At 39.6% G+C, this 12,246-nt stretch overlaps 1 protein-coding gene across 4 annotated transcripts in view; it reads left to right on the top strand.

Annotated features, from left to right (window-relative positions):
• The window catches only part of HCN4 (hyperpolarization activated cyclic nucleotide gated potassium channel 4), a 164,673-nt gene that overhangs the window by 26,309 nt on the left and 126,118 nt on the right, over positions 1-12,246 (top strand). For all 4 annotated transcript variants that reach the window (XM_021407853.1, XM_021407851.1, XM_021407852.1 and 1 more), the window contains one exon: positions 185-273. In XM_021407853.1, coding sequence (XP_021263528.1) covers positions 257-273 — 17 coding nt within the window. In that variant the 5' untranslated portion in view covers positions 185-256. The remainder of the gene's footprint in view (positions 1-184; positions 274-12,246) is intronic.

Below are 12,246 nucleotides of genomic sequence, written 5' to 3'. Positions count from 1 at the left end.
TCCCTTCTCTCTCCGCCATGTTTTACGGTGCCAAGCACTGTGTCAGCATTTCATAAATATAGAATGTGTTCTCCACACACAGAGTTATATTTTAGTTAATTTTAATACAGTAGGCAGTTGCTCATTTGAGTCTAATTTAGTTGACGTATGAAAACTGAGAGATATCTGTTGTCATTCTTTGCAGAACCTCGCTATGATTCTGACCTAGCAAAATCACAGCTGTACAGTTTTGCCAGCTTCAGCTGAGTTCTTCTTGATGTCCTTTGACAGAAGGTAAGAATGAGAGCCTCTCTCTTATTTGTTGATGTTACACAAGACCTGAATAGACAGCAACACAAATAAACACAATCTTAGTTGTTATTCTCAGCAAAAAAAAAAAATCAAGTATGAAAGATGGAATGCCATCTGGGATGGAGGATATTTTGTTTTCCTGTCTTAGCATTCTAGAGACAGGGTGTTTGCTAACATTTAATAACAGCCTGATGTCAATGAAAAACTAGGTGTCATTTGATATAAACTATCACATAAATCAAGAAAAATGTATTATAGACATTTCTGCTAGCTGGCCGAAGCTGAGTCTTAGGATTAGAGTGGAAGGTTAAAGATCATTCACAAGCTTCTTTTTCTCCTCACGTGCTGCATAGAGGTGCTTAAAACAAGCAAACCAAAAACTAACCAGTTCCTTTGCAAAGTCAAATATTTTGACAACTCCACCGCATTCATTATAAAGCAAGTGTAAAAATGACTTAATTACAGCAGTACTAATGTCAAATAGCTGTTTTTCCTCTATTTTTTTTAAGATGCTGACAGAATATTTTTAAGTCAAGGGATAAAGGACTGGAAGGGAACTGGAATGGAATGGTTTTAGATGTGCTAAAACTTCCAGTGCATCAGAGGCCTTTCTGTGTACCATAGAGTGAGTCTGTGACTGAAAGCCGTTGCTGTAGAGAACCTACAAATGGTTTACATTTTCTACTGCTCTGACATTTTCTCTGAAAAATATTATTTTGATATGATTTCCACACATGCTTCATTGTGGGTTTCTTCGTGCTCCCTGGGTGGTCAGGCAAACCTGTGGGAAGGAAGGTACCATGAGTACTACTGCACTGAATCATGTTCAAAACATATCACATGTTCTGGCCGTGAGGATCCAGTTCATCTGTATAGAATTAAACTACCCTCAGTACATATGGAAGGTACAAGTCCATCCAGAAGGGCAAGGTGTACCTGCCCATGTGTGCTGTCGTTTCCATGTGTAGACATCTCTCTAGTGCAGTAAAAGCAGTCATATCAAAGAGGCTCAGTACTTAAAATAACAGGAATTTCAGAATATTTGGCAATGTTAAAGGCCTTGTTGTACTGTGCACAGCAGAAAAATGCTTTGCTTTTCAGGGGAGGTGCAGACTCATGCTTGCAAGTCAAGCTAAGCAATCTCCATATTTATAAGAAGCAATCCTTTAAAGTTGCCTATGATTTTCACTTACATCCAAAGCAACATAGCAAAGTGATGCAGTCTGTAGCTTTTCTTCTCTGGCAGGTGTAAGCTCTGTAAGACTGTTGTTTCTTAAGATTTTGAAAAACAGCAAAGAATTGCCTGCATTAATCAGACAGGTTTTTTTGTAAAGCAAAGAAATATAAATTTCAGATGTTAAAAGGTTTTATTCTGTTTAAGAAAAATTTATAAAACTACAAAATGCATACGTGACTGTACAGCAGCACAATTAATGTTCAGGCCTCCTTGCAATTGGATGTTGTGGATGCCAAAAGCTTACATGAGTGTGAAAGGTAATCAGACAAATTCAAGAGGGGAATAAAATGGCAATAGGCTGTTAGAGATCAAGAGATCTCTTACAACCAGGAAGACCTTGAGCCATAGCTTGCTAGAAGCTTTAGGAGTACAGCAGGGAAATATTTATACTGGACTTTCCTGTTACAATTTTCCTGAGAGATCCACTATTAAAGACTCCTCTCATGATTTCCTCCCTTAAAAAAAGGCAGCAGCCCCTCCTGAATGAAAGTAACATCTTCTTTCACCCTCCTCTCCAAAAATCGGGGAGAGAGGTACAACAAACATATCAGGGAGCAGTACAAAAGCAAAATCCATGGGACATCAAGTGAAGAGAATGTGTGTGGTGAAAGCTAAGGAATAAAAAATAAAAGTAGTTGAAAAGAAGTGGTGATACTTGAGCAAGAGGCTCCCAGCAGTGCCGACTGTTCCCTCAAGGTATCCAGTGAGATGGTGGATGCTGAGCAGTGCTGCTCTGCGCAGGTGTTATGGAGGGCAAGCTTGGCAAAGGCCAGGAGGCTTGGACAAGGAGATCTTGGAAGTTCCTGCAGCTTTGAGTGGGGCAAGTAGATTTAAAATGTGGCAGTAAAAACAGAGCTGAACGAATGCAGCCTGTGCACTGAATGCAGTCGTGCAATCTGCCTCTTTCTGCGGAGGAAACGTGAGTCAGGGAGCCCTATGAACAACTGCGCCATGAGCATAACTAGGTGTCTCTTTAGGGGACAGGACTCTAGTGAAATAAATTTTGTTCTGCACCTCTGTCTCTTTTTCTACTGTGATTCATTTCTTAGTTCAGAATCATGCTTTTCTGGTTGCTTCTTTAAAAAATAGAAACCAAACAGAAATAGATGAAGTATTAGGCATACATAATACTTAGAAAATCATTTCAGGCACAACATCCAAGCACTCGTATTTCTCAGTATTACAATTCTGAAAAAATATTTTATTCATCCTTTAAGAAGGGACACCTCTGAAAAGCTCTCAGCATATCATACACAGCAGCTGGCAAACTAGATGATGTGAGTTTTGTACACGCGTTATTCATTCCACCGGTGTACATAGGTTCAGCCTCTGCCTCTTACCTGTTTTAACAATAAGCTTTCAAGAAGGGAGTGCACATGTCCTAAAACAACTTATGTCAGTTACTTAATTGCTAAACAACTTTTTCTAGATTTGCCAAATCACTTAAGCCCCTGCACCACTCATCAGTATTTAATAGACGCCATGGAGTGCTACTTGATTTCAGATACTTAGCTCTGAATTCAGCTCGGCTCATCTCATACAGCTTCTTCCCAGAGTTGTTATTACCATGAAGGATTCCCAGATTATTTCCCACTGGCAGAATGGAAACGGACAAAACCGGCAAGTTAAATCCTTAGCTCTGTGAAATGTATCAGGAGACAACGATTAGAAAAACCCACTTTCATATACTTTAAGCTCAGACTTTTGTTTTGCCTCAGTGGTAGAATGTTTGTAAGAGTGGCCTTCAGAACCAGAGTGTCAACTCCTTATTCAGCTGGTTCTGGGCATGGGGACACACCACTTGCAGCGCTAAGTGTGCAGGCAGTAGGATGGCAGAAGCAAGCATCCCACAGGTTGTGGTTTTGTACAGATTAGAAGAGATTCTTCTGCAGTTCTGACTGATGTTTACTGTTTGTCACACCGTAGGCACTAGCTAATCTGATAGTTGTACGTTGTGCCCCAGCAGCGTTGTAGGTAACCATCCCCTGTAGTCTCTACCCATGAGCTGTAGACATACTGGGTCAGCAGTGCATATGACAAGCAACTTCAGTCTGATTCAGAACACAAGGTGTCTTTCCTTATATATAAATGTAATTTCCTATTGCTGTAATTGGAAATAAAAGAACAATAGCCCCTTAAATTTATAATGTTACCTGATCAGCCTCAAATGCAACCTCACAGGCTTAAACCGTCAGGAATTTTCTCCCATTAAGGCACATATAAAGCAGTATTTTCATGACACGCTTTGATCAGTCTTTAAAAGTTCTGTCATCTGATTGTGAATATGTAAATTATTAATATTTTCTTCCTACAATATCTCTGAAAAAAACTGATAATCCAGAATTGGTGGAAGGGGGTTAAGGGTACCCTACTGGCAATGAACTAGGCAATTTTTAGTGCCTGAGCACAATGTTTGCTTATCTGTGAGCCCTATAGAACACCTTAGTCATGAAATAACAAGATGAAATTACTCTCTTCAGATTTGCAGTAAGGACATATGGAATTAGCACCAGCAAGCAGCTACCTCTTGTTCTATAAAGGCTGTCCTGCCTGCATTTTGTAGACATGGATGGACAATCTTCAGCATCAGCCTTAGTTCTTGAGCCAATTCATCGCCTCTTTTGTTCTAGAAAGACAGTAGGCTTAGATGCACATAGTACGTGCGTAATATTTCCACATTCTAGTTTGCAAACTGAGGACTGGAAATGCAATTCCTTTTTGCAAGAGAGGTGGGAGTCTCTCTTAATGATGTGACACAAAGAACTGAATGCTTTATCACAGGTTATAACTTCTAAAGCTTAATCTGAGTGTTGTGCAAGGGGAATCGTGAAACTTATTATTGAAGTGCAATTGCAAAGATACAGGAGAATGCTTGAGAAAGAAATGTCTACAAATGTGTTAAATTCTAATAAATAAAAGACAAATATTTCTCTACTTTGTCTCTTCAAAATGCTTTCTAAAGATCCAGAAGACACATGGGAAGTCATTGCTGATTAAAGAGAATAAGTCAGGGAGTTGAAGTTCCAGCTGATGACTTTTCTTATATAAAAGTTCACAAATTCTATTACACTTATTTTAGCTTCAGAATTGTTCTTGCTGACTTTCTCCACTGAAGTGCATTGCTTGAAACTTGACACAATAGAAGAAGTAATTATAAATCTGGCTCGGAGTCGCACAGGAGCTGTGTCTGATTGGATCTATGGCTGTTCAATATTCATTTTTCTTCTTCCTTTCGCACAGTGAAAGGACACAATTTATTTTTACAATTGTGTTGAGATATTTTGTGGATGCTTATCAGGTGAACCATTTAGCTGGAATCTTTTCACTGCACCAAGAATCTGTTCTTGGTCAGTCTTTTTATGCATAGCATTCAGACTTGGAGGCAAAATGAGACTTCATGTGGTAGTCGCGTTGCTTAGTATACAGCTGGGTGACTGTCACAATGACAAAGGGAGCATAGGAATCTATACAGTACAGTTATGCATTGCACTGGATTTGAGATTGTCACTAGGAGGCATGGGGGTTGCCAGCTGTGTGCCCCTGGAGCCCTACATTTTGTCTGGTAAGCTGTTTGCTTTCCTGCCCGTTACCTCTACCCAGCTGCTGAGCACACAGCAGTGAAGCAAACCAGGTTTGCTCCCAGCCAGTCAGCTTGGATGCAGTTAGGTACTTGTTTAGTTCTCACCTAACGTAAGAGTAGTGCTGACTCCTGGCATCCTTTAATGGGATATTTTTACTCCACGGGCATAGTCTGAAAAGGCTAACTTGCTCTATCATATATGGCAAACGGACCGATCTGCTGAGCCACCTGGAAGGAAGGCCTCTATTTTTAGGCTTTTTCCTCAGAGCAGTTGTAATCTGAATTGACATATTGTTAGCTAAATGCACTGCACGCTGGTCGATAATACCTCTGGAATCGTGTGAGCGGCTGATTGATAACATAGAAACAAGACCTTTAGTGAGAGCCAAGTTGGCCTTTTCCAAGCAGGAAAAGAGGCACACAAGTTTGATTAGTATGGGACTTGCGTGTGATAGCCAGAGCTAATCAGTTGTAACAGTCAGTTATTCAAAGGGAGCAAAAGCACAGCGTACAAATGTTACCTGTCTGGGAGGCCCTGAGACAAATTCTGTTCTATACTTGCACAGGCACAAATGAGCATGTAGCCTAGCACTGTTTAAGCTGAGTACCTAAAGCCTAATATGAAGCCAAAATTGTACTGTTATTTTTAAGAGAATTTGACAAAAGTAGTACCAATAACCATTATAACTGTATTTAATTCTAAAGTGATTTCACCAGTTTGTTCGCTTGTTTGCATGTAACTTCATTTTGAATTATATACATTAGACTGTGCAACTTCTGTTAGGTGCATCAGCTATGCTCACATACTTGACCAGTCGTATTGCACAGATGACTGCTTTGGCAGTTGCTTTTTCTATAAGTATCGGTAGACTTGTTTCTGGATGTGCTTGTTCTCCTTCAGATAGGACCAGGAGTTGGCCTGTAGCATTTCTCCCACAAAGATAATACGCAGTGTTCAGCTGCCTTGGATTTGTTGAAGGGAAAAGCAAAGGGGCGGTTTCATCCTTTTTTTCCTCACTGCAGAGTGAGAAGCCTTAACTGGCAAAGGCCAAGGTCCCATCCTGATGCAAAGTTACTAAATGTTTGAAAATGCAGCATCTCTGCTAGTTAATGGCTTTGCTTTTAAAGCGCCCTCCCTATTCAACTCCCACTTTCTTGGAGACATTTGTTATTGTTGTGTTCTTGTGCTCTCTTACAAAGCTCTTCAGCTGTTAGTATAATGGCTTTTCGTAAACACCTCATCTCTTGATCCCCTTTTAAGAAAAATTAAAAATACATTAAACTCTTTCTTCATGCATTTTTTTCCCAGATCTTCCCGCTTCCTTCTCGCTCCAAGGCTGTTTATAGGCCATGGTTACAGAAGCTCTGAGAGCTCATGGCAGCTGCTCTTTTCAGTATCTCAGCTTTGTCAAGACACAGCCCCCTGATCTAGAGGTATTTCTGTAGTTGTTTCTGTGTGCACGACCTTGAACATTGCTGTATTAAAACATGCTTCTTCAATCATTTACCAGCGTGCTCTCTTTGTTGTACTGACAGAGAAATCACTGTTTATGAGGGCTGATCTGAAAGTAATGCCTTCTATTTTATTACATTGGCCCACAATGTCAGAGACAGATGTTGGTGGGATGGCAGTACAGGCTGAATCTTTGTGCCAATATTCCGTTACATTTTGTTGCTGTGTGACAGATGGCAGCAGAGGGGCACTCTGACAAAACAGTGTCTGACATGGAAGCGTGTATGAAGCAAAGATGTGGAATTTAATTCCTCCACGTGGAGAGAATGGCAGCCATTGATGCTTACTGAAGGTTTCTGGAGGCCAGCAGTGGATGTGAGCACAGTGAGGCAGTGAGTGGTGTGTTTCAGCAGAAGCAACCATGGGACACCTCCACTGGTGCAGATTTTTATGAATGCAGCATTCAGGCTCTTGTTCACCACTGGCAAAAATGCACAGCTAATGGTGGTGACTATGTTTAAAAAGAGCTGAGAATGTGCTCTATCAGACAATGTTATTGTGCTCTTTGTATCTATTGTAGTTTCCACAGAAATGTATAGGACGCATTACTTTTGGAACAACCGATGTATTACTTTGCCAATATTTGTGTCATTCACAAAAGGAATTGGCAAGGATTTTGCATATAAGTGGATCCTCAGGAAGTAAGTTTGTGTGTGTTTCTGGGTGTATTTGTGTATGCGTGTGCATTTGATCGCTCTGTTATCAGCATCAAATGTTGGACTCAGAGCTGTTATTTCTGATCTCTTTTTCCCCGTGCCAGCTGTGAGACATGGCAATGCCTCAAATGAGACATTCCTTTTCATTCCTGTTGTATTTTAAGAGTAGGGAGGTCTAATTTCTGCCCAGAATTCTTGTTCTGGAAGAAGCTACGTGGTGAAATTTTGCTGAATGGAAAATCTGTGTGATCCCCAGAAAGCAGCATCACCTAAATTTGCTGGGTTTGTGTATCACTTGTACCAATGGGTGCAGTCTGGGTGCTAGTTTTTTTAAACTGTGAACAAGGGAGTACTTTGACTCTATTCAGTCAATTTGTATCAATCCTTCCTTGGTCTGAAATGCTGTCAAAATCTCAGTATTCCATATCCTACATCTAAAGACATGCATTCCTTGAGTTTAAAATGATTTCCACTTATTTAGCATTCAGAAGGCTGGCAAACCAGTATATTAGCCAGCAATTTGAACTGCCTGTAGTAGTTCTATTCTTCACTACATATATATGGAGCAATATCAAGGTAAGTCAATAGAATATTTGTCTGTTCTGTCTCAGACTTCTGCTGAACAAATATATGTGCCCCAGATGTGCAATCATATCTTGAAAATAGCTTAAGGCACCTTATGCCTACTGAAGTACAGAACTGTTTCTACAAAGTGGAGGGAAATTACAGGGTAATAATTTCTCTGGCATTGTGGATATGAGGACAAGAGTGAAGATGATTAAAAATCTGCTTGTTGATAGTTGCTAGGCAGAGCAGAGTGACAGTCTGGCTTTCCTGTTTAGATGTCCATGGCCAGATGTTCCTAATGCAGCCATGAAACAACTAACAAGGAATGAATGAGGATCTTAGAATGCAGTTACAGTGGAAACTGAGGGATCAGTCTCCTGTTTGTTGCCAAACATTCTCTGTACCAAGAAGATTATAGAAACTTCTCAGCCAGTGCTCTATCCTGTCCTCTCTGCAGAAAATGGAGATGATACTGCCCTGTTTTGTGTTCATGAAGAGAAGTAACGCTTAAACAAATTGTAGTTGTGCTCCCTATAGCAGGGGGATGCAGGGCAGTGGAACTCGATAGATTATAACCATTTCCTGGGTACTACTAAATTTTTCTATTAGTTCCTTATCAGTTACAAATCTACCTCCAACGATGATGCTTATTGTGATGGTAGGGAAGGTCAGGAATTTCTGCCAGCAATATATTATTGCATTCACACTAGAATGCCTATTTCCAGGTAGTATAGTGCATGGTTCCCGTCAGTCAGATGCATCAATGATACCTCAGCTCACCAAACAACTGTAGCTGTCCAGAAATCGAGAGTAACTGCTGTACACACTTTAACCCTGCTTGTCAAAACCATCAGTAACTCAGGGAGAAGATGTTTACCGAGGCTGCAGCATGTTTCTGTGAGCCCGGAAACTTCTCCCTTGTGTAACGAAGGATGTGATTAATTCTGACTGTGTTGACTTAAGAAAGTTATTGAACAAAATTTCCTGTTCAATGGGCAAATCTTTTTCCAACAGAAAACCATTACGGAGATGTCAAATACCCTCCTATTTTCTGTTAAAAACCCACACCAGGGTCACATACAAACAGCTCAGATTATGCGCATTAAAAGTTAGAGAAGCATCTGTGAACTTTTGCTTTTTGTAGTATTACATAGTTGCAAAACACTGTGCTGCAGCTTCCCTCTGTCTCTTCAGTCCCTGTCTCCGTTTTTCAGTCGCAGCCATCCATTAGTCTCTGAACTCTGGAATTTTGATTCATGCTCCTCTATGTCTGGATACTCTGGTTCCCACTCAAAAGCAATATATAATTGCACTCCACATTTTTAAGCACTCAAGAGAAAGTGACGGTATTAGAGCATCCATATTATGGATACAAATGTGTTTAGACTGAGGAATTGTGCTTTGAAGTGCCTGTTGCTTTCCATTGATTATGAAGAGAGATGAGTAAATGATTGTGACCAAACTTAGATGTCTTCAGCGTAGATCTGACAAATTATACAGGTGAGTGATGCATTCACCAGTAAGCATGTGTGTTTGTGTGTAGAAATGTGTATGTGGGCAGGGGAAAAAAAGGATTGGAGAACTCTTTCTGATCATGGGGTACAATCATGGCCATGAAGTTTTGTAGCCCTTCCATGAATGTTAGGGTTGCATCCAACTTGATAAAATTTATATTAATATTGTCAGTCTACATTTTTTTTCACTGAAGAATGCTTTGTATTTAAAATCACTTTGAGTTCTGCAAATAATACTATTATCCTCTAGAAAGAAACTGAGGACCTTGACAAATCTGATGACTTTGCTTCAGCTGTAAGGTGTGCATCATCAACAAGTAAGGACAGACATTATTTGTAGTGCTCACAGCACTGTTGAAAGATACTTTGTTGCAGGGTAATGGCTTAGTATTCCCATTGAATTCAGTAAGATTTAAATGTGCATTAAAAGTGCTTGAGTGCAACACTAAGGTAAGCTCACCTTAGACAGCAGTCGTTTTTCTGTTGCTCTGTTAAGCTTCTGAAGTCAGTGGAGACTTGCAGCTATTAAAAGCTGTGGAGCGGTAACTGCTGCCTCTCTATGAAGTTCCAAAATCCTGCTTTAGCACCTGTTGAAAAGCTTTGCCCATGACTCACAAAGGCTTTTCTTTTTTTTTTTCTGTCAGTTTCTGGCAGATACGTCTTGATGGACAGAGCGGTATATCCTTCTGGAAATAGTAGATAACTGTAAACACTATTTTATACTATTCTGATGCCACAAGGGGTCTAGATGCATCTGCACAAAGTATTACAGCAGTTAACAGGGTTGGTATGATTGCAGGAGCTCTCATTGCTGTCTGACCGTGTAGATTTTACTGCTTATAATGGTCATAGTACAAAAGAGTGCTTAACAGTGCACGGAATCCCAGCTAAGAAAAAAAACTGTCTATTCCTGCCACCTTGTTTGTATACTGGATGTTTAACTAGAATATAGAGACGAGGTGGTGAAGAATAAAGAAATGTTGTACGATTCCTTGCTATGGATGTGCTAGGTGTATGTTAGATTTTGGAGTGTATTTACTCTCTGAATCAGTGCCAAAGCTTTCTAGGAATATCGAGCACCTTAAGAGATTATCTGTTAAGATACTGGGAGGTATGAGCAGTCTTTTGGATACTGGAAGGATGGTATTAGAAAACTCATTATTAATACAATCTCAAAAACTCAGTGTAGAGAGCCATGGGAAAGAAACCATTTCAGAATATTTTTGGTCATCCAAAAGCCAAGAGTTAGGCTATGGGAATTTTGAACTTCGTGTACAAACTAATATTCCATATACATGAGTGCTAGATTTAACTTACATGCCACAAATTCTTCAGCAGCAAATAATGTATTAACCCTATGAATGCATAAGTATACTAAATCGAATGTTGTTATTCATGATGTTAGAGAAATTTGAGAAACTCCATTTTACTTGGGCAATCTATCAGGTCAAATAAGATTTTTTTCCTGAGTAAAATTTAAATTCTAAGTAAATTGCACTTGTCATTTCAAAGAATAAATACACATATTGGTCTCACAGCATTGCACAATTTTAAGGCATAGCCAGAACACAAAGCATTGTAACTGGAGCTGTAAGCAGACCTTTAAAAATCAGTGTTTTCAGTCCTTAAGTGTTCGGTAAGCTAGTGAAATTAAATGTTATTTCCAGCATTATTTTAGAATTTCATGGAATTGCATTTAGTTGGCTAATCTATTTACACTACAGTCTTTTGCATTGTAATTGGTAATATGGTGCCTAATGCTAATGAGGTCTGAAGATACAAATTTTGTAGCTTAATTAGTACTTCTGCTATTTTTGTGAGTGTGGGATTAGGAATTGGTTCTTTTCCTGCTCTTAGCAGTGTTTGGAGCCATTTGTGTTTTACCCTGTGGAAGGAAACACCCCAGGCCTAAAGAACCTGTTCAGATGTTCTTAGAAGCGTAATGACCAATCTAATGATTTCAGAATGTATGGCTTTAAACACTGGCTTTAGAGTTACTTGAGTACATCTGCAAAGACAAGCGTGTAGTAAAATGCTAGTCTGATATTTTTCATCAACTTTGGTGACAAAAATAAGTATTTATTAGTGGCACAACTTATTTGAAATACAAGAATGTAACCTTTTGTTTTTTTATGTGAAGACCATCTGGAAAGCAAGCCCTCACCTACGCAATTAGCCTGCCTTCAGGAGAAGAGCGCTGGTGATTGCTTAATTTGCAGTAAATCTCTTCCAAAACAGAGTCAACTTTTGTTCTGAGCATGTGGGTTTTGACTTTGCAGTCAGTTTCATGGGTAGATACTCAGCAATGTATCCCATCCCACCAGTGGAGTTCCTCTGGAGTTTCTTCTATTGAATCAGATTAAAAAAAAAATAATTGTCCTACCTTCTGTCAAAGCATTAGGAATTCACGTTGCTTTTTCAATCTAAAGAGAGCTGTTGAATCCTTTCTCTCATGTAAACAACTCTGGTAGAAATCACATATTTTTTCTGTTTCAGAGCTTGTCAGTTGGGGCAGTTTACAGTTTGTTCAACAGTGCAGTTAGATGTCAATGGTTTATTCTTTGAGTCTCAAAAAACTTGGTATTCTCTAATGGAGCAGCTTGCAAATAAACAGCGTGAGGCAAACATCGCGTATTCACTTTGCTTTCTGTTTTGGGTGGTGGTGGTTGTTGTGCAAGGTAACATTACCAGATGTAGAAAACAACCAAATGGATGATTACAGTCATCATTTTAAAGCAGGCCTTTTGTTTTTCAAGGCCTGGTTTAGAACACTTGCAGTAGTAATATAATGCTGGAGTAGGAATTATTTCTGAAAAGATACTGGAGCTGCAGATCCACTTTTGTGCAGAAGTCTGTCTGAACATGAGCAAGGCTGTAAGGGCATCCAG

The sequence above is a fragment of the Numida meleagris genome, chromosome 9 (genome assembly GCF_002078875.1).
Source record: "Numida meleagris isolate 19003 breed g44 Domestic line chromosome 9, NumMel1.0, whole genome shotgun sequence".
NCBI lineage: Eukaryota > Metazoa > Chordata > Aves > Galliformes > Numididae > Numida > Numida meleagris.
This window is presented reverse-complemented; position numbering and strand designations above follow the sequence as displayed.